Source organism: Ramularia collo-cygni (genome assembly GCF_900074925.1).
Source record: "Ramularia collo-cygni strain URUG2 genome assembly, contig: RCC_scaffold01, whole genome shotgun sequence".
NCBI classification, from domain to species: domain Eukaryota; kingdom Fungi; phylum Ascomycota; class Dothideomycetes; order Mycosphaerellales; family Mycosphaerellaceae; genus Ramularia; species Ramularia collo-cygni.
The window spans coordinates 862,611-888,107 of NW_019716255.1; the positions used below are offsets into that span (position 1 = coordinate 862,611).

General features: G+C 53.4%; 9 protein-coding genes; 5 read left to right on the forward strand and 4 right to left on the reverse strand.

Moving 5' to 3' along the window:
- Positions 1–72: 72 nt before the first annotated feature.
- On the forward strand, positions 73–3,921 carry RCC_00348 (probable subunit of condensin protein complex; the record flags this gene model as incomplete). XM_023765500.1 has 3 exons in its annotated part: positions 73–299; positions 429–3,693; positions 3,751–3,921. The coding sequence occupies 3 exons, from the start codon at positions 73–75 to the stop codon at positions 3,919–3,921; spliced, it is 3,663 nt and encodes a 1,220-aa protein (XP_023621268.1).
- A 231-nt stretch (positions 3,922–4,152) lies between these two features.
- Positions 4,153–4,602, reverse strand: RCC_00349 (uncharacterized protein; the record flags this gene model as incomplete). Its single annotated transcript, XM_023765501.1, has 1 exon — positions 4,153–4,602. The coding sequence occupies one exon, from the start codon at positions 4,600–4,602 to the stop codon at positions 4,153–4,155; it is 450 nt and encodes a 149-aa protein (XP_023621269.1).
- Positions 4,603–5,253: 651 nt separating this feature from the next.
- RCC_00350 (related to peroxisomal amine oxidase (copper-containing)) lies at positions 5,254–7,723 on the forward strand (the record flags this gene model as incomplete). XM_023765502.1 has 5 exons in its annotated part: positions 5,254–5,541; positions 5,600–6,459; positions 6,611–6,698; positions 6,801–7,442; positions 7,493–7,723. 5 exons carry the CDS (start codon positions 5,254–5,256, stop codon positions 7,721–7,723), a joined length of 2,109 nt encoding a protein of 702 aa, XP_023621270.1.
- Positions 7,724–10,604: 2,881 nt separating this feature from the next.
- Positions 10,605–12,361, forward strand: RCC_00351 (uncharacterized protein; the record flags this gene model as incomplete). XM_023765503.1 has 2 exons in its annotated part: positions 10,605–11,522; positions 11,579–12,361. The coding sequence occupies 2 exons, from the start codon at positions 10,605–10,607 to the stop codon at positions 12,359–12,361; spliced, it is 1,701 nt and encodes a 566-aa protein (XP_023621271.1).
- A 2,328-nt stretch (positions 12,362–14,689) lies between these two features.
- On the forward strand, positions 14,690–17,777 carry RCC_00352 (uncharacterized protein; the record flags this gene model as incomplete). XM_023765504.1 has 3 exons in its annotated part: positions 14,690–16,736; positions 16,791–17,186; positions 17,302–17,777. The coding sequence occupies 3 exons, from the start codon at positions 14,690–14,692 to the stop codon at positions 17,775–17,777; spliced, it is 2,919 nt and encodes a 972-aa protein (XP_023621272.1).
- Positions 17,778–18,454: 677 nt separating this feature from the next.
- RCC_00353 (uncharacterized protein) lies at positions 18,455–19,470 on the reverse strand (the record flags this gene model as incomplete). XM_023765505.1 has 3 exons in its annotated part: positions 18,455–19,116; positions 19,170–19,334; positions 19,386–19,470. The coding sequence occupies 3 exons, from the start codon at positions 19,468–19,470 to the stop codon at positions 18,455–18,457; spliced, it is 912 nt and encodes a 303-aa protein (XP_023621273.1).
- Positions 19,471–20,024: 554 nt separating this feature from the next.
- RCC_00354 (probable NADH dehydrogenase flavoprotein 2, mitochondrial precursor) lies at positions 20,025–21,030 on the reverse strand (the record flags this gene model as incomplete). XM_023765506.1 has 3 exons in its annotated part: positions 20,025–20,498; positions 20,559–20,849; positions 20,908–21,030. The coding sequence occupies 3 exons, from the start codon at positions 21,028–21,030 to the stop codon at positions 20,025–20,027; spliced, it is 888 nt and encodes a 295-aa protein (XP_023621274.1).
- Positions 21,031–21,811: 781 nt separating this feature from the next.
- On the forward strand, positions 21,812–23,086 carry RCC_00355 (related to phosphatidylinositol phospholipase; the record flags this gene model as incomplete). The annotated part of the gene is made up of 1 exon (XM_023765507.1): positions 21,812–23,086. The coding sequence occupies one exon, from the start codon at positions 21,812–21,814 to the stop codon at positions 23,084–23,086; it is 1,275 nt and encodes a 424-aa protein (XP_023621275.1).
- Positions 23,087–23,727: 641 nt separating this feature from the next.
- On the reverse strand, positions 23,728–25,103 carry RCC_00356 (related to oxidase; the record flags this gene model as incomplete). XM_023765508.1 has 3 exons in its annotated part: positions 23,728–24,139; positions 24,193–24,931; positions 24,986–25,103. 3 exons carry the CDS (start codon positions 25,101–25,103, stop codon positions 23,728–23,730), a joined length of 1,269 nt encoding a protein of 422 aa, XP_023621276.1.
- Positions 25,104–25,497: the final 394 nt, after the last annotated feature.

Here is a 25,497-nt window from a genome sequence, read left to right on the forward strand (position 1 = left end):
CGACGACAACGACGTTGCAATATTTTCTCCTTTTGCGCATCACGGCGCGTTGTCGTGGACTGCCCTCTCCTCATGAGCGAGTTTAGCATCAGCGAGGCCCTCACGGCATATCTCGACGACCCGCAGACCATTCTCACCCCCGACGCCGACGCCGCGCTTCTTGACTGCGAAAACGATCCGGATTCCTTCTCCCCTGGCCTGATCAATGGAGTACTGCACGGCGTCGCAGAAGCGGTGGGCGAGAATCCCGAAGCCATTCTCCAGCCCGCACATCTCGACAGTCTGCAGTTCCTGCTCAAGTGCGCCCCCACACTTCCCTTACACCCACAACTGTCGTTGTCACTGTCTTCATCTTTGTCGCCATTATCACTTTCATCGCCTAATTCTGAGAGTTGACATTCTAACGGTGAGCCTCGGGCTCGTTCTAGGCAGACTTCCTTCATCCCTTCACAATCGCTCGGCAAAGTCTTCGATTTGGTAATCAGCGCGTTGGGCGCAGAGGCGCAAATTGTGCATCATGAAGAGCAGGACGGTGAGACCGAGATGGCAGCCCATAAACGTATCCTGGAGATCCTGGCATTCCTGCTGCAATGGTGCATCGCAGCGGTAGAAGCGAAATGCGCCGAGAAGCCTGCTGCGCCCGCACGAGGAAAGGGCGCKAAGGGCGCGAAGGGAAAGGCAGCGCAAAAGGACGGCACATGGGACCCCTCCTCCCAGCTTCAGACTGCACTGGACACCATGGCCAAGGTCATGAAGCTCAAACTGACACGCATCTTTGTCACGACCAGCGAGAGAGACACCTTCATTGGGCTGTTCACCCGACCGACTTATCTGATTCTGGAAAGTGAAACACGTGTGAAGAGCACCGCGATCCGCATGCACGCTTTCAAGGTGCTGTGTGTTGCCATCAAGCACCACGGACACGCGTATGGTGCGCAAACCAGCATCATCCAGAATCTGACCTACTTTGAGCATCTGGCCGAGCCGATGGCCGAATTTTTAAACATTTTGGCTGAGCAGTATGATTATCCACAGCTAGCAGAGGAGGTGATGAAGGAGCTTTCGAATAAGGAGTTCTCCGCMAACGATACGAAGGGACCTAAATCGGTCTCGACCTTTGTTGCGCGCCTGTCAGAGCTGGCCCCTCGTGTGGTTCAACGCCAAGTGACCTACCTAGCTAAACTTCTGGAAAGCGAGAACTACACCCTTCGTTGTGCCATCATCGAAGTGTGCGGTAACTTGATTGCTATGCTGTCCAAGGTTGAGGAGAGTGAGCGAAGAGAAGAGCACAAGGGACAAATCAGTGCCTTTTTTGACGTATTGGAGGAGCGTTTCCTGGATATTAACCCCTATTCGCGCTGTCGAGCTATTCAGGTGTACGTGAAATTGTGCGATCTTGACACCAAATACCCGAAGCGGAGACAGAAGGCAGCTGAGYTTGCAACCCAGAGCCTGGAGGACAAGTCCTCGAACGTACGACGGAACGCCATCAGACTTCTTGGCAAACTGATTGGGACACATCCTTTCGCTGTTCTCCACGGTGGACAACTGAGCCACAGGGAATGGAGTGAACGTTTAGACGTTTGTGAGACCGAGCTGAGCAATCTCAAGCCTCCAGCTGGGACCCCTGGTCTTGGTGAGCGCGCCGAGAATGAAGCCACCGTTGACGAATCGCTTTTGCTTGAGGCCACACAAGTGGAGGGAGCGGCCGAGCAGGCACCAAGGACCGAGGAAGAGATCGCTGCGCAATTGGCAAAGTCCCGCGAAGAAGCGGCCACAGCTGAAGCCATGAACAAGTTGCAACTCACCAGACGATACTACGTGGAAGCCCTCAAGTTCATCGAGACCCTGCATGAGGCCTCACCACACGTCACTCAACTTCTGTCGTCGAAGAACAAGAGTGAAGTCATCGAGGCTATGGACTTCTTCGTCACTGCCGATGCGTACGAGCTGGAGACGGCCAAGACTGGAATCCGGCGTATGCTTCGCCTCATCTGGACCAAGGGCAACAGCGACGAAGGCAAAGGTGTCCAGACACATCTTATTGAATGTTACAAAGGCCTCTTCTTCGCTGCACCCAGCAACTTCAATCCAAATGATGCGGCTAACTACGTTGCGCGCAACATGATAAGTCTGACCTTTGGGTCCACACCGGCAGAATTGACAAGCTTGGAGCAACTTCTGGCAACAATGATGAAGGAGAAAGCCATCAATGAGCTCGTGATCCAGAAGCTGTGGCAAGTTTATGGAGTACAAAAGAGAGAAATCTCCAAATCACAGCGTCGTGGCGCTATCATCGTGCTCGGTATGCTGGCCTTGGCTGATCCTGACATCGTCGTGCGGGAGATGGAAACTTGTCTGCGCATTGGTCTTGGGGCGATTGGTCGACGCGATCTCGTTCTTGCTCGATACACATGTGTCGCTCTTATGCGAATGACAAATAACAAGCACGCTAAAGGCACTGAAGGGAAGCCAAACATTAGGCTTCCCAATGACCACGCCGTCCTGATCCGGCTCGCAGATCTCCTAGAAATTGAGACCGATAGCAAGGATTGGTATGGATTAGCTGAGCAGGCGACCGGAGCGATTTACTCTCTCTCGAAGCACCCAGATGTGCTGTGCTCCGAAGTTTTGAGGCGGAAAACAAGAGCCGTCTTCGCACAAAAGACATCGCCCCCGAAGGGRGATGCTGAGGACGCGAAGCCGGATACTAGTCATGTCGACGGCGATGGTGACGTGGAGATGAGCGAAATGCCAGAAGACGAACCATCAGAGGCGGAAGAGGCGCCAGCCGCTGAAGAACCCTCTTCAGCGGATGACAGCAGCGACTCCGCCCTGGCGCTGTCCCAACTCCTTTTCGCAGTCGGTCACATCGCACTCAAGCAGATTGTCCATCTCGAGCTGTGCGAGCAAGACTTTAAGCGTCGAAAGGCTGAAAAGGAGAAGAGCAATCCAACCCCTGCCAAGAAAACCCCTGGATCGAGAACATCTGCGGCGAAGAAAACCGACGAAAAGAAGGAAGAAGAGCAAGACGAGCTTGATTTGATGGCGGGCACTACTGAAGACGATTTTACGGATGTCATCCAGCACGTTCGAGAGCGTGAGCTCTTGTTCGGTCAACAGTCTTTGCTGGCACAGTTTGGTCCCCTCGTTAAAGAGATTTGCAGCAACAACACCTCGTACCCGAACGCGGAGCTGCAGGCTCAAGCTGCGTTGTGTATGGCAAAACTCATGTGTGTGAGCTCGGAGTACTGCGAATCCAACCTCGGCCTACTCATCACTATCCTCGAGCGATCACCATCTTCAATCACACGAAGCAACCTTGTTGTGGCGTTGGGAGATATGGCGGTCTGCTTCAATCACCTGATTGACGAGAATACTGACTTCCTCTACCGCCGTCTATCGGATGCCAGCTTGCAAGTCAAGCGAACTTGCCTGATGACATTGACTTTCTTGATTCTTGCTGGACAGGTCAAGGTCAAGGGCCAGCTGGGTGAGATGGCCAAGTGTGTTGAAGACACTGATGAGCGAATCCGTGAGATGAGCAGAATGTTCTTTGCAGAGCTCGCCGGCAAGGACAATGCTGTGTATAATCATTTCGTGGACATGTTCAGTCTGTTGTCAGCGGACGAGGATCTAGATGAGGAGCGATTCAGGAAAGTTATCAAGTTCTTGGCGAGCTTCATTGAAAAGGTTGGTTTTGAGGCGGATCCCGCATGAAGTGATGTCGCTAACTGATTTTTCTCTCAGGACAAGCATGCCAAGCAGCTGGCCAGTAAACTGGCCCCCCGACTGCAGCGTGCTGAAAGTGAGCGGCAGTGGAATGATGTAGCGTATGCACTTGGGCTGCTACCGCATAAGAATGAGGACATTGCGAAACTGGTTGGTGAGGGCTGTAAGGTCGTTGAGACAGGTGCTTAGGTGCGGATTCACGACTGTGCAATACGACGTATGAAAGGCGTTCTATGGGGATTGATACCCCTTGGAGGTGAAGAATTTGGGAAGGCGCTTTTCGTATTTTGTTACACTCACAGACCAGTCATCCATGTGGCTTACGGAGAAAGAAGATAGACTCCTGACGATTGGTCTTATATCGTCCGCAAACTCTGGCAAACCCTTTGCGACTGCAATGTCTCGTCGATTTCGCGTATCTCAAGAGCCACCAGCCAAATGGGCTTTCAGCTTGGCGAAGAACTCTTGTCCATATCCCGAATCCACGAACTCTTTGATGGACACGAGCTGAGTGTCATCATCGGACATCTGCAAGAATAGAGAGTATTCATTCTGATATTTTCCAATTGCTGTCTCGGCGGTGCTCATGGCATGGAAGACAACCTTGTGGGCCGCTGGATCCTCAACGGTGTCCAGCACTTCAAGGTGAAAGCCTTTGAAGTGATCTTTGAAGGATTTATTGAAGTGATCCCGATATTCGGCGTTTGTCAGCGTTGGGCGGCCAAGACGGGTGGGAATCACTTGGATGGTGCAGTTCGGTGCACGAGGGGCGAGAATGGTGTCGATGTCCCATGTATCATAGGCGTCCAAGACGCTGTGTGCTGTCTTCAGCAGTGTAGACTGCTCCGACTTGGTGGGATTGGAAGCCATCGTTTGTCTTGCCCCGAGAGTTGCTGAGGTCAACAGAGGGGAAACTATCTGGTCATTAGCATGGGCACTGACTGTTCACAGGCTGTTCATTGCTATTACGATCGAGTGGAGAAACGCGGTCTTGCGAATGTCACGGCCGGGTGGCACAGCATACCATCTCGCATTACATTACCTTACCTTACCTTAGCAATGTCGACTCCAGCGTGCCCCGCGGCCTATCAGCCCCACCATTGCACGTGGCACGGTATTCCGAGGTTCAAAGGCAGCATCGCAAGGACCTTCCAATTTCGGCTCTCCCCAGTTTCTCCCGTCCTCGCCCCCTGCCGGCTTTCACAAAACACTTCGCGGCATTTGCTGAGACTCGTGCGCGATAAGAATTGCTATCGTGATGCATCACCGGTTGCCAACGCACATCGCAACGAGCTGTGGAGTCTGTCACCGACCGAATATGACCCACCACTTGTTGGCCAACGGGCGAAAGTTCTACCAAGCGGAGCATGGCTCGCAGCTGTACCTCCGGAGGTAGGAACGGCTAAATCGTAGCTTCGGCCGTCTTTATCAACCTGCTCTGGTATGCATAAGTAGATATCCTTTCGGCCTTTTCCATGTCCAATATTTATGATACTTGCTCAAACTCACTCATCCCGAAACATGGCTACCACAGAAGCTTCCTTCTCGCCAAGCACCTCGCTGCCCACGAGGACCGCAGAAAGGGCCACCGTCCATCCTTTGGCTCCAATCAGTGCAGATGAAATCCAGCGTGCCGTAGCTCTGATCAAGGCGCAATGGCCAGCGGAGACAGACATTCACTTCAAAGCCCTTACTCTTGAGGAGCCTCCAAAAGCCGAGACCGTCCCGTACCTCGAGGCGGCTTTCCACGGCCATGATTTGCCACACATCCAGCGGAGAGTGTTTGCTGCCTACTACTTGCGTAACACTGTAGGTTTTGGAACCACAGTGAACCGTTGTATGAGGCACATGAGCTGACAGACGATAGCATAAACTGCACGAGGCTGTTGTCAACCTCGATACTGAAAGTCTTGAATACAACATTCGTCTAGGTGCCAACGTACATGCTCCAATCGATGGCAGCGAGATCGTCGCAATAGAGCGTGTTGCCCTTGAAGATGCTGGTGTTCAGGCAGAGATCGCAAAATTGAAGCTACCCGAGGGCGCTGTGGTTGTCTGCGATCCATGGATCTACGGCTCTGATGGTGTTGATGATGATGAAAGGATGTGGCAATGTTTCCTGTACCTCCGAGACACCACAAACACCGACAATGCGGACTCGAACCACTATGCCCTGCCACTCGCCATTTCTCCAGTCATTTCTCAGGAGCTCAAGGTCATCCGCATCGATCGCCTCCCAACGGGCAAGGACAACTCCATTAGCGAGACGAAGCCGTGGATCCCCCGGGCTGGCAATGAATACGTGCCAGAGTACCAAAAGCTCAGAACAGATCTCAAGCCGTTGCACGTTGTACAGCCAGAAGGCGCCAGCTTTACAGTAACCGAACAAGGAACCTCCACCATCATTCACTGGCAAAAGTGGTCGTTCCGTCTTGGTTTCAACCAGAGGGAGGGCATGGTGCTGTATGATGTTCGCTATGATGGCAGAAGCCTGTTCTATCGCCTTTCACTATCGGATATGAACATTCCCTACGCCGATCCTCGCCATCCTTACCACAAGAAGTCCGCGTTTGATCTTGGAGACGTCGGTGCTGGTGTGATGGCGAACGACCTCAAGCTGGGTTGCGATTGTCTTGGATCGATTCACTACCTCTCTTCAACTCTGGCAGACGATAAGGGCGAACCCATGGAAATGCCTAACGTCGTTTGCTTGCATGAACAGGACGGGTAAGTTTTATGGGCACCTTTATCAGGATCAGAAGCACATCGCGTGTTCAGTCGTGCTCCATCTTCTGGAGCAGAATGTGCGATGTCGCTGCCTCCCAACCAGTTCCAACAGAACCACGGCTACAGAACGATAGCTAACGACTTCATGCAGGGGAATCGGTTGGAAACACACCAATTACCGTACAGGCAGAGCCGCTGTGGTTCGGAACCGGGAGTTCGTCGTGCAATCCATCATAACCGTGAGTACAGCTTGGCGGGTGTGAGATATTCCGCACCACGCTCGCTATTATTACTGTCAGACGTGTTTAGGACATCACTAATGCTTCTCTACGTAAAATCAGGTGGCAAACTACGAGTACATCATGGCATTCATGTTTGGACAGGCCGGCGAACTGTCGTATGAGGTTCGTGCCACGGGAATTCTCTCTACTCAGCCAATCGACGATGGAGTCGAGGTGCCATGGGGAACGATTGTCCACCCCGGCGTACTAGCCACTCACCACCAGCATATCTTTTCCCTGCGCGTGGATCCCGCAATCGATGGTCATAGCAATCGTTTGGTCTATGAAGAAGCCCACGCAATGCCTCGCTCCGACTTCAACCCCCATGGAACTGGTTACACCACCACCGAGACACTGGTAGAAACTTCAGGAGGCTACGATGTCGACTACTCGCAGAATCGAACATTCAAAATTCAGAATGCTGCAGTCAGAAACCCCATCAACGGGAAACCTGTGGCATACAAGATCCACGCCCCACCGTTCCAGAAGATCTTGTCTGATACTCAATCATTCAATCACCAACGGGCTGAATTCGCAGACAAGTCGATCTATGCCGTCAAGCATCGGGATGGAGAGCTCTACGCAGGTGGCAAATACACCAATCAGTCGCGAGGTGGCACGGGCGTACGTAGCTGGGCCGATCGAAAGGAGAAGATCGTGGACGATGACATTGTCCTGTTCGTTCAATTCGGCATCAATCATGTAAGTCATCTCCGAGATCTGTGCAACAGCAAAGCCTTACCATGTAACAGATCCCACGCATCGAAGACTTCCCAGTCATGCCCTCGGAGGTCATCAAGGTCTCGTTTAAGCCGGCGAATTTCTTCGACAAGAATCCAGCCATCGACGTTCCTCCCTCTAGCCAGGCCTTCAACAAATCGGTTCTGCTAAGCGAGCAACATCGGCAAGCTACCGCAGAGGCTGTCATCGACGGGAGTGGTAACGCATGCTGTTCTATTGAACCGGCGAGCAGTAAGCTATAGTGCTCGCTACAGTGTGTATCACGAGTTCTTCAAATTCGTTTCTTCCCTTTTGCGAGTCGTCGTTTTAAGACTTTTAAACAAACGCCTTTTCGACATTAGATTAAGGCAGATTGTCTCACCACGTGAGAGAGGTGTTGGGAATCGAGGCCCACAGCTTCATAAGGTTCACTCCCACTCTGATTGAGAAGCCCTCTGCTCACTACCAATTGAGAGCGWCACAAGGCTGTCTTGCTCGAAATTGATTGCATCTTCGGCATTACGATGCGCGCCCCATCTCGTGTACTGCAACGGTTTGCGAGGTCACAAAACTTACACTACCGTGGACGCAGAGCAGTTGGGCAATTTGATCACAAGACAGCGAACTTTGGCCATCTTCCCGTCCCATCGACCGTTCGCCACACCGGTGCTGAGCGTCTTTTCTGTGCTTTGTTCGGATGATCAGAAAGGCGGTGGACTCGGCTGCTGCATTGCTGACGGGCGTTCTGTTCTCGTGCAAACCTTCCCGCCCTCCATCACATCAAAGTGACGGATTCCGCTGCGAACTGGAGCAAATATGACAGCCGTGCCTGACCGGCTTCCTCACTGATCAGTGATTACCTTTCGCTATAAGCGATCAGCGACGCAGGTCGGCTGCAGCAAAGGCTCATCCTGATGAAATGAAGGACCACCAGACTGGACGATGATGTTTGCAATGGGTGATATAGGTACCTCCGACGTGGGCGAAAAGTGGAGCCGAGGTGGTCGAGGACGCGCTCATATCTCGATTCTCGATTGCCCACTTGGTGGATATCAGAGCATTGGCACATCGTATGGCCATGATGATCCGCTTGTACGGAGGCGGCCATTGATTTGTGTTKGTGGAGTATACTCCGACCGGGATTTCCATTGCATTTGCCAGTCGCTTTGCTGGCGGACGACCCACGGTTGTCAATTATGGTTTTTCAGCTGATACGGTCGCTTCGATAAGTGTGGCAATCAGCCACAGGGTGCGCTTATAAGCTCTCGTGTTGCATGGTTGATGTGATGAGGTGAGATCTTGGTCCTTGTAGCCGCAGGTTGTTCTAGAGTAGGTGGCCCTAGTGACGCAAGACATCCATGACCTCCTTGACATGGTTTGACATTGCGACCTCTTCCTATTGTACGAGTACATATCTGCCCACGTCGACCGTTGAAGTGACCCTGTCGCGTGTGATGCCCCTGGGCAATATGATACATGCTGCTTCCCATAGGATAACTAGGTAGTTATCCTGCAGCAGAAGACATCGTTGATGATAGGTCCCACTAATCCACGGGCAGGATGTATCCTGCCCCACAGCAGATGCAAGCTGCTCTCAGTCAATCTGATGTTCGTTTTCTCTCGTTTGCATGGATCATGAGCGCTACTCAACGCTCGGTCCAACTTCTGATTTGTAACAAGCCTCTCGGCTTAGGGAGCCTCGTCGACGTACTATCCAGCAACAAGCAACACGTCCATCACTATCACACACGGCCGGGCCATCTCAATTTCGGCATGCATCGCACAGCAAAACAATGCGTAATGCCGTAGCACCTTTCAAGCGGGTCGCGTACTTCATGCACATGCAATGCGGCATGCCAGGACGTACTGCAGATCCTGCTCCATCCATGCGCAGGCGTGCGAAGAAAGCGACCTGTCGCTCTTCGCTTGACGTTATCCGCCCTTCGCTTTGCACGGCATCAGCCTTCGCGGCGATGCCGCGAATTGGCGAGCCTCCCCAGTTCGCCAAAGCCAAAGATGGGTGGCCGCGTCTACAGCTTGGACGAATTGCCAAACCTCACAGTCACACACTCGGCAGACCTCGGAGCAGCCACGCGACTTCTCTCCTGGGAAACGTGGGATGTTGGGCGATCAAAACCCCACTGCTTCCGCTGCGAGACGCACTCCTTATTAGTCCGTCTTTGCGCGCAGGCGGGCTTAAATTTCTACGCTGATCGGGATGCCGGTTCGGCATGGATACCTGGCCGTTGCGAGGCCCGATGAGGGTCTTGTGGTCCCGATGATGGACTCGGCCAGCCCTACCGAGCCCGGTAAAGTTGGAGACGCCACTCGCCTGGGACCATTCAGTCCCCAGCACCGTGCAAGAGGTCTTGAAACAAAATCCAACCAGATGCATGATGCAGGGGTCGTGCTCGCCACTCTGGATGGCGGGGTGTTCGAAACGGCCGTGCAAGCGGGCTTTTCTCACGTCGGCCGTCTGTTCTTCTTCGAAAGCCTGGCTTGGACTGGCTTGATACGGCCTAGGACTGCCTTGCCTTAGCCTGCGTGTCCGATCTCACCGTGCCCACTACGGCATAGTGGCACTGTGGAAGTCATCGATCAGATCGAATCAGCGGGCCCCCAGTAGTAACAGTCGACCACTTGCCCGTTAATGGCAGGCTTTGACTCGCTATTCCTGATCCCTGTGCAGCAGGGCTCACTGTACGCAGGCTCCGCTCCCTGGTCCAAGTTCAGATCCGCAGCGTTAGCGGTTCTGGACTTTAGATGTTATGCACATCTTGCTGCTGCATCCGTCTGGCAAGTGAAATAGAGTGGGTCTCACCGCCAGAAGAACGACTTCCAGTTGATCTTCTACGTTCATGCATGTACCCTTTTTACTTCYGCGCCACGTCGTCGTTCTTCAACAGGCCAACATCATTGCTCCGAATATTGTCCTTCCAATCTGCGGTCCTCGGTCTCCTGCTCCGCTTTGTCGTCATATGAAAGAGGTATTGAACTTTCGTCTCGGGTGTTGGTGTCTTCACCACGGCTGGTCTTGCACCCGCCACCTGCAAGGCACCGGGTCTTCTAAATCTACCGCTCTGCCCCAGTCGAGGATCGTGTTGCGTGCACTACATGGCATCTTCAGGACTCTCGCCGGACATCATGTCCCTATCGATCATAGGCAGCCGGCGACGTAGCATTGCCTCATGCTCTTCCAATTCACAACCCTCGCCAACGGATTCCAGCCCATCGCCGGAATTGGCGTCTGGCTCTACCGTCACGCAAAGCGATGACGAGGATGATGAGCCTCGACTTGATCTCGATGCCTCTCCCAGCGGGATAATAATGCAACCCAAGATTGAAGAACCGGACGACGATATACTGCATGTGTATGACCTCGACGAAGCGAAGCCCATGGTCGTTGAGCTTCACACTTCGCCGCCAGCTCCTCGGAAGCGAGGGCGACCAAGAAAGAACCCTTTGCCAAAGAAGGCATCGCACGCCCGGTCGAAAACTGGTTGCGCAACCTGCCGGAAGCGCAAGAAAAAGTGCGACGAGCAGAAGCCGTTTTGCTCAAATTGCAGGAAAAACAATGTGGTTTGTGGGGGCTACGAGCCATTACAGCCGTGGCAAAGCGGGAAAGAGAAGAGACTCAGGCTGCCTTTCAATTTGCCCGTGGAACTACCCTTGCTCCTCAATGGTGTCGAGAATCCAGTGGACATGATGTTCTTTCAGCACTTCACCTCCCAGCTGGGCAACGTTCTTTCACTCACAGACAGCTACAATCCGTTTCAGGAGATCATCATTCCCATGGCCATGTCACATCCAGGTCTGATGCATAGTGTGCTTTATCTATCTGGAAGCTGTCTCACAGCTAGCGAGCCGCGGTTGGAGTGGCAGGAAAGACAAGAGCACCACAACAATCGGGCCATAGTCCTTTTACGTGAAAGTCTGAGTTCCTCCTCTACACTAGACGGTCACAATCGTTCAACATTCCCCAATGGAGATCGATCGATTGCCCATACGCTCGTCCTATTCTTGCAAACGGTCTGCGCGGGAGCAGTACATGGAGAGTACAGAGTGCGGCCCTCAATTTCACAATATTTGAAGACACTGCTAACGTCTATGTCTCAAAGCTCCACCTCGATGCTATGAAGTCGATGCTCACCGAGGCTAAGCTCAGCTTCCCAAATGAGCAGCTACGACAATTCCTTCTGGAATTCATCCTTTACCACGACTGCTGCGCCTCGATCACCAGTCTTGTGAACCCAATTGATAGCAGAAGTAGGGATCTAATGGAAGTCAAGCTTCCAAAGTACATGATACCCCCAGCAGCCGGCGCGCTTCTCGGTGTCTTTGACGGCTTGTTTGGCTTGATCTCTCGGATTCGATGCCTCCGCGACAGCATTCGCGAGCAACGCGCTACAGGCTCCAAGTGGTATGATTCACTCATCTGKAACGAAGCCTTCGCCATCGACTGCTCCCTGCGTGACTGGAAGTGTACATACGCCGAGGACAATCCGCGTTACGCCTGCAGTCTTCTGTATCGCCAGTGCACATGGATCTATCTCTTCCGCACTGTCCAGCCCTCCCGGGCGAGCGACGTATTTGAGAACGCTGTCGATCAGGGACTGTGCTACCTTTCTCATCTGCCGCTGGGAACAGGGGAATCGTCAATGCAAAGCGTTCTGCTTATGCCACTATTCTTGCTGGGATGCGCGGCCTTTGAACCGCGCCAAAGAACTCCAATCTCATTAGCCTTCGATCGATTACAGGAATGGTCGGGACTCGCGAACATCCAATATGCGCGCGCGGTTGTGGAAGACATATGGATGAAGATGGATGCCGGCCTGGAAGCAGAGACCTGGGATTGGGAATCGATTATTGCAAATAATGGGTGGGACTTTTTGATCACCTAAGATGAATGGCGGCGACAGCGATTGGGCAGGCTCAGTTGCTGAACGTCCCCATTCGGGAACGCGCATCCTTTACGAGATGTTCATCTGCTAGGAGCCGTGGACCGGCTTTGCGTGGGAATTGGGAACCAGGGCCGACCCGGAGCAGTTGTGTACAACATTTTCAGGCAACGGAGGAATGGGAACGAGTCGACAGCAGTGATGATGATGGTACCCAGAGCCTGTTGAGTCATTTTGCAAGACGTCGATTGGAGGAATATCTACTTCTGCCCCGAGCGTGATGTATTGGATTGCATAAAGATCAACGCACAAGCAATTGTGAACAATAGAATCAATTTAGCTACTTTGATGTCATTTGAGTTGGGTAGCGCCCTGGGGGTTTGATCACAGCATATAACCTCGCGTCGGTCGATGACTTGTGGTTATAGATGAACAGGGATAGCATCTACCGAACCGACCTTGAAACGAAACGCAGCGTTCCGGACCCCATCAGATGATGTGGTACGCAGGTCGACGATCAGGCTTGATGCAGCGGTCAACTTATGTGGGATGTGACGGATCACTTTTTGGAAGTTGGGTACCCTTGCCCATACACCTTGTCCGGTAATGTATGGATACAACCTTGTCACTGTCCGTCCGACTGGCATTACCAGGCAAACATGGACTCGATTTTCTTCACGGTATTTATCATCCGATACAAGTGAGGTCGTTGTTTTATACTTGCCGTAATCAGCGACCCTCCCGCTGGAAGGCGTGGGCCGATGCGACGCTGTACCACATTTCTGCTTGTGGGGGAGTGTTTCGTCCTGCCGAAGTTGACACAGAGATCGGGTTACGAAAATGTAGTGACATGTGCGGATCGTGGGCCGGCCACGCTCTCGCTCAAAGGGTGCCAATGCATGATCTCTTCGCTGTGGCAAGGGATATGCACTGTGCAGAGCCCATGTCGACTGTCGTGCAACAAGTCTAGGTGGGTCTTCCAGGGTCGTGCCTTTAGTAYCTGAAGTTATTCCTGATGATCCAAGACCCGCTTTCGCCGTGGTTTTGTGAAAATTGGTTCGCTGCCAACGCACCAGGGCTAGGATACTCGAGAGGACACTGTGGAGACGAACACCCTCAGATGTAAAGAGATGCTGTACGAAGTTCTTTTGTTTAGCAGCCATCATTCCCCACGGTGGAGCCACGGGAGGCAGTATGTAAAAACAGAGGACCGCGATGTGGATATCGGCACGGTGTTGTGACAGGCCAGGATTGATCTTAGGACGAATCGCGTTGCAGTGCCGTACTTGGATCACCGCTCAATCGGCTTGTAATAGAAGTCAAGGCCTCGGAGGGACAGAGCGGTCCCACTCCTACGAGAGGGCCGCTGCCAATGGCTCTTCAGGCAAGACCGAACGGCTATGGTAGACCCAGCTGAGATTTGTGTAGGAGATCCATGCAGAAGGAGTCAAAACTCCAGATGTTTGCACGTCGCCTGTCCAGGACTTCTCTTGATGCTCGGTCTCCAGTGACATGGTAGTCACATTGAACACTATTCGGGGTGGAGAGAAATACTAGGGCAGTGCAAGATAGAAGACCGCACTTCCCGGGTCATCCATGCTCCCTGTCCCGAGCTCCCATGAGCTTGACCGTTGTGTTTGCGAAGGAATACGCTCGGGTTTCTCCGGCCACCGCGAAAACGTTCTCGGGCAGCATGAGGCATCAAGGTGGCAGGTGGACATGTTTTCCACGCCAAGGAGAACGGGTTCGTTGGCGCGGCGCGAGTTCGCGCATACGTCAGCGAACGTCGTCACATTGCAGCAAGAGGAGGCTTTGCACTGCGCAGAACGCTGTGTTTCTGACTCGGATCGTTCAGCGTGTGCGCCATTGATTTTTGCAGTCCGTACTTTCCTCTCCATACCTAGGCCCATCTGTGTGTGACTGACGGTGGTGAAAGGGGGGATTTTGATGAGCACGTCAGAGGAAGGAGGCGCGATCTTATCTTCGCTCCACACTACCTTAAGCAACGTCGTTGCACCCCTCACACACCATTCCACCTCAATCGACAGAACTGCATTGCCCGGTACCAAAACAGACGCATGAATAGGTGACGGTGCATATTTCGCGAACCTGCGCCAAACCCCGCTTCCGCGACTACCTTATCCACACCACTACCACCACCACGTCTGAGTCGCTAGATCAGCTGAAGGCGCAGCCGTGCAGCCTGGTGTCACACGGCTCAATTCTTCCTCGACGCCGATTCTCTACATCCCACCGGTGTGATACTCGACTCATCAACCACTCGACTGGCACGATCTTCCTTGATCCCGCATCATCAACATCAACGGCACCATGGCGTCCGTCCGCGGTGGCCGCACCATCTATCGTGATGACGAGGAAGACTCACATCACCGCTCCTACACAACGATCAAGCGGTACCAGGTGCCCGAGAACATTGCCCGTTCCGTTTACCAGGGAAACGATGAAGTGGACACGAAGATAGTGATCAAACGCGGCGAGCGCCGCGCACCTTCTCCCCAGCCGTCGCGATCCGGTGAAGTCGAATACCGCGTCACTGAGCGTGTTCGCGAGTGCGATCCCTCTCCGCGCGAGGAGACAGACTGGCGCTTTACCGAGCGCGTGATTGAGCGAGAGCGAGCACATGACTCGCCAGCACGGCGAGACGTTCACTACAGGGTAGTGGAGAGAGACAGTGACGCGCGCAGCCTTGTACGGGTACCGTCACCGCCTTCGCCCGAGCGAGTGACTCGCGAGTTCCGGTTTGAGCGCGAGCGCGACTTCTCACCTCCCCGAGAGCGTCCGTATGAACTGGAGAAGTACAGCAAAAGCACCGAGTATTTCGCCCAGCCGCAGCCAATCATCATCCGTGAGTCTGCGCCGGCAGCGCCAATCATCATCCGTGAGGAGCGTCGAGAACCACAGAAGATCATCATCCGTCGTGAGGAGCCACAGTATGAGTTCATTGAACGCAAAGAAGTCACGGAGCAGAAAGACGAGAGTCGATCGCTAGTGAAGAAGGAAGAGTCGCCGCCCCCATCACCTGCACCAGCGCCCGAACCAGCCCCCAAGCCGGAGGAGGATTACTTCTACGAGCGCCGCATCGTGGAGCGCCGGAGACGMAGCGATAGCTACGACCGTAAGACGGAGATCCGGCCGCGTGATAGCGCGTCTCAATACAGCAGCGATGACAGCTACGAGTACGTGCGACGCACGACATACAACGAAGATGCTGGCAGTCGGAGTCGGAGTCGCAGTCGGAGCCGCAAGCGTGAGCTAGCCGGTGGTGCCCTTGCTGGCGTCGCAGCTGCCGAAGTTTACGGACACCATCGCAGGCAAAAAGGCGACAAGACGAACCGGGGCCGCAACGCAATAGGCGGTGCAGCCCTTGGTGCAGCAGGGGTAGAAGCAGCGAGCAGATTGAAGAAGACCAAGAGTTTGAGCCGCTTTTTCGGAGGATCCGAAAGCAGATCTCGTAGCGGAGACCGTGATCGAGACAGGTATGAAGAGCGATACGATGACCGTTATGACGATCGCCGCGATAGGCGAAAGTACCGCTCCAGATCCAGGTCTGCGGGTGGCTTCAGCCGCAAGCAAACACTCGGCGGTCTGGCTGCAGTGGCTGCAGTTGGAGCTATCGCAGGTTACGCTCTCAAAAATCGCGGGAACAAGGAGACCGTTATCGTGAACGAAGCACCACCTCACAGGAGCCGCTCGAGAAGACGGCGGCACAGCTATGACGACACGGAGGTCATTCGAACAGAAAGCGAAGCCCGCAATCCTGATCACCGGAATCGCAGGATAGCTCAAGCTGGTCTGGCTTCTGCCGCTGCTGCGGGGATACTCGACAGAGTTCGTTCGAAAAGCCGGCCCCGTAGCAAATCGCGCATTCGAACTGGTGTGCCCATAGCCGCTGCAGGCCTAGGAGGCGCAGCGCTCGCCGGACTTTACGAGAACAACAAGGCCAACRAGGAGGCCAAGAAAGACGCCATCATCGCGGACGAGCTGCACCGCGGAAGAGCTCGGCGCAGCAGGAGCAGGAGTAAGTCGCGTGCGCGCGGTCGCGACGATGACAGCTACGACGACAGAAGCTATGACGACAGGAGCTACGACGAACGAAGCAGAGGCGGTCCTGGCATGATAGCATATGGCAACGACCCGATCTACCCCGATTCACGACGTGGTGACTACTATAGCGACGAAGAACCTGGAATGTATCGGCGCCGTGGTGGCAGCAGGTCAAGCAGTCCTGACACAAGACGTGGTCATAGTCGCGCGCGTAATCTTGCCGCAGGTGCTGCAGTAGGAGGGGCGGCTGGCGCGGCCGCTCATGAATATGGCAGGCGTCGTGAGCGCAGCAGAGTTGTGAATGAGAACCGACGTGAGTGTTTTATATGCGCTGCTTATACTGTACCAAGACTGACAAAGTTTCCAGGCCGCGACGATGACTATTACGGCAACAGCCTTCGCGAACAAGAGGAGCCGTACAGTCCACCACCAATGGGTGGTAATGGCTTCCAGCAGCCACCTTACCAACAGCAGCAAACTTACCCGTCAAGCCACTACTTCCCACCGCCTCCCACAGGGGATGTCGCCAGAAATGACGGATATGGAGCGCCAACTTCGTATCCGACGTATAATCCTGCCGATTATGCCGGTCAGCCGGCCCAACAACATCCTTACGATGCATCATACGGCGGTTATGGGGGTAGTGACGCCAATATGGGCCAGCCACATCATGGTGATGCTCACGCCGGCGTTGATCGTCAGAACGCATCGCATGATAACCCACGAATCGATGAACGGAGAGGCAGATCTCCTGAGAATGTGAGTGTGTCAAAGGAAGGCTCGAATCGGCGCGAATCTCGGGACGGTGGYACGTCCTAGAGAACCCGCCTTCAAGTTTTGTGTTACAATAGTGGCAGAGCTGACTTTTGACCTCGCAGATGGTATGATGACTCCGCGTCAACGTTCGTCCAGTCGCGTGAAGTTCGATTTGGAATCAAACACGGCGCATTTTCCCGATGCCTCGCGACGAAAAGACGACGCGAAGCGCGGGGACCCAGACAACGAGCGACACAGCGACACGGAAACCAGCGACGACCGAAAGCACCGGAGGAGAAAGCGCAAGGGGAAAGAACGCAACCGCGACGGGCCCAATTACAATCGTGACGGCCAACAGGCCTCGCGCGATCGCTCGCCGTCCGAGGATTCAGATGGTACGATTGAGCTGCCTGACCGCTTTGACGACCAGGGCAACCGCAAAAATGAAGATCCGTTGGCACAGAAAATTAACGATCTTATCAACGGACAGGGCGGCGCGGGAGGGATTTTCAAAGCATTGCTCGGTGGTGGAAACGACGGAGGTGGGGGTGCTGGTGAAGGCGAGGGAAGGTCTAGCAGGCGGCGGTCTCGCCGTTGACGGCTGGACTGATTGTTGTTTCATTGGTGCGATGTCCTGGGCGTCTTTCTTGCCATTCTTTGGTCGACCTGCTTTGCGTTCACAGTACGATTATCACGAGACGAGACTATGACTGAAGGACATGACGAAACAGAATAGCTTTATGAGAACAGGAAATAATCAATTGTGCAGTGCTCATTCCTTCCTTTCAGATTGCCACTGCTTCCTCCTGACACCATTTTGCATAGGTATTGTTGCTAGTGCGGCATCGGTGCCAAATGTGACAGACTGGCAGATTCGCCTCAAACGTGCAGGCAAGCAGCATGTCTCGCACAGTGGTCCATCGATCGAAAAGACCTGCGATCATGTCCAGGCCCCCCTTCTGAGTTGGAAATCGCGGCTCGGTAGAAAAATATGCTGCGACTCACGTTTCACAAACGATTCTAGGCTGTGCTGGKTGAGACATCAGGGAGGGGGCCTTCTCTGTCTTCGCCAACAAATGAAGAATGAAAGCAAGTCTGCGAATTCTCTTGGCCCGAACGTAAATCATGTTCGAGAAAGCTACGATTCCCCTATGTTCAAGTCACATCCGTGACAAAAAGTCAATTTACAATCAAAAACCATACAACGGAAAAGTAAATCAACATGTCCAAGATCATGTATGGATCATGAATCATGACTCCACCTCTCTTCAAAATCTATAGCTGGGTTGAATGTCCGCAAATTTCCGTCTTGATAGTCGCACCATCGAGACCCGTGGCATCGATGGCATTCTGGTTGAGCTGCTGACACAGCCACTTGTTCCATCCGGGCACATTGCTCATGTTCTCCACAACAGTAATGAATTGCTGGGTTGTAAGGTCCTTGATCGATGCCTGCGTTTCGGCGACTGTTGGTACTGTCTGCAGACTGCATAGTTCCTTGGAAACGGCTTGGGGGTCCAGATACAGCTGCTCCAGATTGGATTGGTAGGTCGGTGCACGGTTGCAGTATCCCYTTAGTTGTTGCGGAGATGAGGCTGTAGCGGCGTAGTTGCGAGCGAAGAGCTTGCTAGCGGTGTTCCGGTAGGCTGCCACGGCGGTATCGTTGGGCTTGGCGAGAGAGGTAAAAGGCTCCGGCGAGATCTGAGCGCCTGGGCCACCTTTGTTGCAGATCGCAGTAACAATCTGCGCATCATTGAGCATAAAGGCACGAAGCTGGACGAAGCGGATGTTATCGCAAAGGTAGCGGAAGTCGGGTGCATTCTCCTCTGGGAAAACGTGCGTGAGCATGGTTGTGAAGGCTGCGGAGTTGTATCGGACCAGCATTGGCAAGGCAGAAGTAGCGTTAATTTTGGACGAGGAAGGTGAGCAAACGTGCTCTGGAATRGATGGTGAGCATGTTGCTTGTACGAACGGGAGAGAATCAGAATACCTTTGATGTTCAGGATATCAAGCCCGGCTTTCACCAGACCAGTGCGTGGAAGAGCATTACAAATAGCTCCTTTTTCTGCACTCTCGAGCACGGCTCCCGCGAGCTGCCAGCCAAAGATGATAGACTGGTTGCTCTTAAGTTCCTGGAACTCGCAGGTCTGGGTTGCTGAGCTTTTCGTTAGCAATCCGTTCACACTCACAAGCTCGATGGACTTACGCAAAATCGTGTTAATGGGCAGCACAATGCCAGATGCACCTATCGAAAGGGCTGCCAAGGCCATGAAAACTGTCGACTGATACATCGTGAACGTAGTGCTTCAGGGCAGTGGTGGTGAGGGCTGTTTGAGTTTCGGTGCTGTGCCAAGAAAAGAATGTAATGACAGGAATGAATACAACGAAATGAGTGTGGGTGGTACAGAATAACGAACGGGGCGCGAGTGCGGCCTGTCAAAGGTACGCCCGAGTTGAGGAACAAATGGAAGCTTTGAAAGAACGTTGGTCGTGTACGGCGGTAAAGTTTGCGTGTCAGAGGGCTGGGTTATGTACTGAGTATTTCTGGATCCTTCAAGATTGGCCAGGCGCACCTAGTTGTCAGCTTCGCGTTTCATGCCATTTCTGTGGCTTAACGAAATGCACGATCTGGCGCTCGCTCACGACGTTTCACACGTTCGGGGTGACATCGTGCTCTCCCGTTGGTGATGCGCTTCACCTTTCGGACAAGCGGTCCGCGCCTTGCTGCCGCAAAGCGAAAGGCTAGTGATCATTGGCTACAGGGGCAAGCCGGATATCAGTCGCGTAGGTCCAGATTTTGGTTGCCAGGCTCTTGTGTCGAGGTTGTATTCTTACATATGTACACCTATAGCTGACCATCTGTCCTGAGTGTTTGCTCGGGTGTGGGAAGCTCGCCGGTCAAACTGGTCAGACCTGCCGAATTCTCACATGAAGTGCGACTGCTCATAGGGCCTGGTGCGGGAATGCTCACTCCCTGGGCCGTGTATCCTGCTCCCCCTTGCTTCAACTTCTGTTCGGTGGCCTCTCCCGCGGATTGGTCTTTACCGCTATCGCCCGCCAGTCCAGGCGCCATTCCGCTCGCGCCTGTCTTCTCCGCTGCCTCCTTGAGAGCTGTGAGCAGAGACTTTGTCGTTTCCGGTGTGAGATCTTCGTAGAAATCGTCGTTGATCTGCACCATGGGTGCGTTGGCACAAGCTCCCAAACATTCGACTTCGGTGAATGTGAACATGTTGTCGGCAGTCGTCTCGCCGTGGTGGATGCCGAGATGATCTTCAATGGCCTTCATTATACCGTCGCTGCCGTTCAGCTGGCATGGTGTCTGTGAAAATTAGCACTCAAACGTAGATGCCCTCGCTGGTGGTGGTGGTGGTGGACGCACGGTAGTACAGCACTGCACGTGGAACTTGCCCACGGGATTCCTGTTGTACATGGTGTAAAAGGTGGCGACCTCGTAGACACGCATGGGTGGCATCTCCAGCAACCTCGCGACCTCGTTCATGACACTAATGCTGGTAAAGCCATGCTGGCGCTGGCCCAGATCCAGCAGCGGCATTACCGCCGCCTTCTTGTACTGGCTCGGGTAGCGGCTCAGCACCTCCTTGATGAGCTCTTCATTCTGCGCATTGAACTTGAAGGGGACCGACAGGTTGTTTTCGGGGCTGTCGCGGTGCTGGGCGGCGGGTTAGACGGTGCAAGAGGGCGCTGGTTTTGTTGCAGTGCATGCATACCACGTTGAGACTTGCGCTCCGGGCAATGGGCGACACGGCGAATGTCCTCCGCGGCTGCCAGGTGGCATTCTGAGCGGCTCTGAAGCTGCCTCGAAGGGCCCTCGGCATAAGCTTGGATGCCATGTTGGGTTGTGGGAAAAGATGCGATTGAGAGAGAGCGATTGGGCGGAATGTATGATGGTCATGGAGAGGCGTCGGCTTGCTATTGGTCAATTTCCCGGACTGCGCTCCGTTCGAGAGTGGCAGGCGCAGAACTCCAGCTTCACCTCCCTTGACACCACACCTGTGTTTTTGTTACGACCATATGTAGAAGTGCTGTGCGGGTTTCTTCGTATTAGTCGTCCATTCACTCCCTGATATTGACCTCTAGGCTTCGTTAAGAGTATCTGCGTGATCGCCTCCTGTAGAATCACAAACCTCATTGCTCAAATGGCAAATTTGTGCTATACCAGGATAATCTGCCACCATTGATAGTGGCAAAGGGCCAATAGACATTCAATTTAAGTCCCGATATAGTCCGAAGTTGCGAGAGTCTCGATATTGACTTCTCACAGGCAACAGATCACAATACGCGACAATTCCATCTTTCACACTACCCCAACCCTAACCCTGATCCTGATGAACGTTGATTTCCTGCCATTGTACAACCGCATCGCTTCGACTGTAGTCCACGATGTTTCAAAACTACCTAGACGAAGACATGGAGGCCACGATGACATGACCACACCAGATTGGAGAGTTCGTGAATAGCATATGGTTTGGTTCGKTAAGTGGGTCTATACGGCGGGTGCTGCCGCTGACGCCATTCGCAACGTGCTCCTCCGTATCGACTTTCACCTGTCAACGCCGCGGAACAATGTCATCAATATAGCACATAAACTTGTACACGCATGGCTAGTCCACCATGCTTACAGCTCCGCTTTCCCAACCCTGGCGGGCCCTCTTCTTGATCAGCATAGCTGCCGCATCCCTTCTCTCCTTTGGCTGGCTCGCCAGCTGGGTTCTCCCCGGCTCAAAATCCTTTGACCTCCCTGGAAGATATAGCCACAGCTCATCTTTGGCGAAGCTGGCCTTCGAAAAGGTGCTCCACGATGCATCTCCTATCTTTGGCATTCCCGACGCCAACGAACGCACTGCCAAGTCGTCCACAGCGATGTGGATGGGAGAATTTAGCGACGATACACTACTCGTCCATATGAACATTCCGGGCACACACGATGCGGCCACTTGGAACTATACCCAGGAGACCCAAACTTCACTCCATTTCGCCTCCGATCTGGCGAAGCTATCACCAACAGATCCCGCAGCATATCGCTGTCAGGACAGATCCATGGCCGCTATGCTAGAAGCTGGCATTCGTGCGTTTGATCTTCGATATGATTATGATGTGACTCGGACCACGCTTGTATTCTGGCACGGCGATGCTTTACAGTCCGAAACCGCAACTGTAGACGGTGTGCTATATGCCTTTTACGACTGGCTTGATCGACATCCTAGCGAGGCGCTCTTCCTTTCATTCCAACACGAAGGAGKTGGCGATGACGTTGGTACGCAGCTTGCGTTGTACGACATACTCACCTCTCCCGCAGCAAAGAGATATATCGACCAAACCAGAGGACATCTGGGCACTCTAGGCTCTGTGAGAGGCAAAATCACCGTCCTGCGTCGTTTCGATCTGGGTCTCCTGCCAACATCTTATGAAGATTCGATCCCTGGTATACACTTCTCTCCTAAGCAGTGGACGGTAAACGGCGACAACATCGCATTGGAATATAACACAACCGGTAAAGCAACCGCCTACATCCAGGATTACTTCCACCCTCAAACGCCCAAGCACTCTCCTCTCGACACGAACGTTCGTTGGAAACTCAACGCCACCGAAGCACACTTCAAACGTGCGGCKAGTGATGCTCCCATGTTCAGAGATGCGTTGTTCTGGAGCTTTGCATCCAGTACGAAGACCGACAATGACCCTTCGAGTACGCCGCGGGATCTAGCTCTAGGCGATGGGTCAGTGATGGGTGTCAATCAGGAGCTTTTGGAGTTCTTGAAGGGGATGAAGGGGAAGAGATTAGGCATTACTATGTTTGACTTCTTCGAGAAGCCGGGCGAGCTCTTAGATTCGTACTTGGGACTGTTGACTCCCAAGCAGGCGAGGAACTATGGGACGAAAGCATAGAATCATAAACAGTCGGTACAATGTGTATGGACACCATCGCCGGGCAGTCATGTGCCTTACTCCAAGCATGAGAATGTCGAGGGATGCATGTTGGTTTGAAGTGAATGCCTACTTAATGCAAAGTATTGAACCACATTCGAAAATCCCTTCCTCCAATGTCAACTTGTGCGGAGTCTGCGACCAGAATCGGGTCAAGATTAGTCCAAGACACCGCTTCGATTGATAGCAGACGACGACGGTTCTGAAGCGCTTTTGCGACCCAGAACAACGTAGAGGCATTACGGCATGGTGCGATGCTGTATGAGACGAAACACTTCCGGCCTTGACTTTGATCGACCATCCTGCTGTCCAACCGTACGTAGTGAAACTTTCGTAAGCATTCCACATGGCATGGCAAACGGCTCTCATGGGAAACTCGTCTGCCGTKCCATACGCCAAATGATCCCGTGGGCCAATTTGACCCTGTTAGGTGATGGGACCTCCTCTACACATTCACCTCAAACCAGAGCGGGACCCACTACCAAGCAACGTTGAGGCAGGTTTGTCGTGTTGGCGTTGAATTAGGCTGAATATATATGTACATTCACCGTCAAATTACCAGGCGTCGCCAAGAAAACTTTCACCGCATGTCACCCAAACCTCTAAGTACCGCCGTCGATGAACCCAGGGTAGATCGAGAAATGGTTCTGGTTGAAGCTCTTAAGTTGTGGGCAAGAAAGCCCAGATATGGAGCTGGCAATCGCGTCGGTGACTGGTGACAGGGCTGGGCCAAGGATCTCCTCAAGGCCACTGAGCTGATCGATACCACCAGCCATGGCAGCCTGAAAGGCGAAGCAAGCTAGGTTGTTGCCCTGGAGAAGAGTGGCTCCATTGAAGACTCCCCCCGAAACATCGGAGATGTCAACACCGGTGAAAGAGTTGGTGGTTCCAGTGTTGCCACCGATGCGGAGAGTGTCTGGATTTTTCTGAGCGCCGGCGAGTAAGTCGATAAAGACATCAGGTACGTTGTAGGCATCCGCCGTGTTGCGGCGGTACCAGTTCAAGGGGATGCGCCTTCGAGTTTTATCAGTACAAATTGCTATGCAAAGGGGGCTTGATTGATGTACTCTTGTCCGCGGTGGTGAACGAAGTCACCCTGGTTCACGCCAGAAGCACCAGCTCCAGTGCCGGTAACGGCAAAGAACTGAGACAAGACGTCCCTGTTGAGTGTGCCACCAGGGGTCTCCGCAGAGTGATTCGACATGAAGTTGATGACGAAGTTATTGGCAGCCGGCGCAACAAGACCACTGAATGGGCCGGAAAAATAGTGAGGGTTGTTGTTCAGCGAATAGTCGGTGACGTATTGAGACTGCTCGGTGATTTTATCCATAGTAAGACCACCCTCCGCGAGGTTCCAGAGGTTATTCCAAGATCTCCAGTTAAACACATCGACCTTGCCGTTGTTGAGGAATGCATCTCCGCGGACGATAGAAGCGTCTCCCTCATATTTGTTGTGGGAGCCGAGGATGCCCTTTGGGTCGCTCAGCACCAGAGGCAAGGTTGATGGGAATCCGGCACCAATGGACCACTGCCCACTAGGAATATCACCAGAGGTGAGGATAGCAATGGCGGCGAGACCGGCGGCAAGATCAGGATTCATGCCATACGCATCACGCAAGCCAGTGATAGTCTGTTGAATGGTAGCCTTTCCGTTACGGGGCAAGAAGCCGTGATTTGCAGCAGCGTTCAGCCCAGGACACTGACCACGTAGGTTGGTAGAGGATGGCGACTGGAAAGGATTAGGACCATTGTCGGTCACGTCGACGTATTGCTCCTTAGCATCCCACTTAGGATTTGGGTGTCCACCTGGGGAGTATGTTAAAGAAGGCCAGAAAGGTCATCAAGAACATTGCAACCTACCTCCAGTGTTGAGGCGGCCAGAAGATGCTGCCCTCWGTAGCAACATGTCTTGCTGGACGACTGCTGGCCATGCTGCTACTGAAGCAGCAAAAGCTGTGAGCACGGACGCGGTCTTCATGATGTGTCTATGTGACGCAACAGAGACTTCGACAGTGTAACAACTTGAGGTAGTGAAGACATGTTATAAATGGTCGCCACGGGCTTCCATGTGAAGCTCGATTGAAGCCAGGGTCGTCAAGCGCCAGACGTCCACGATACTATTTCACCTCCACCACTGTAACAGCGGTTCACCTGCGCCATTGTCCGAGCGGTAGCTGGTGAGCACAGTGGAGCAGAGAGTGAGACACCCTGCCCAATTCGGCAGGTCAACGGATGACGCCATTAAATGGTCGACTTTTGGCTCTCAGCATCCGCACCCTGGCTTCGCATGGCCTTTCCGTTGTGGACAGGGAAAAAGTCGGCATAAGCCGTTGCAATGGTTGATTTCGTTCAAGAAATGATGATGATGATGA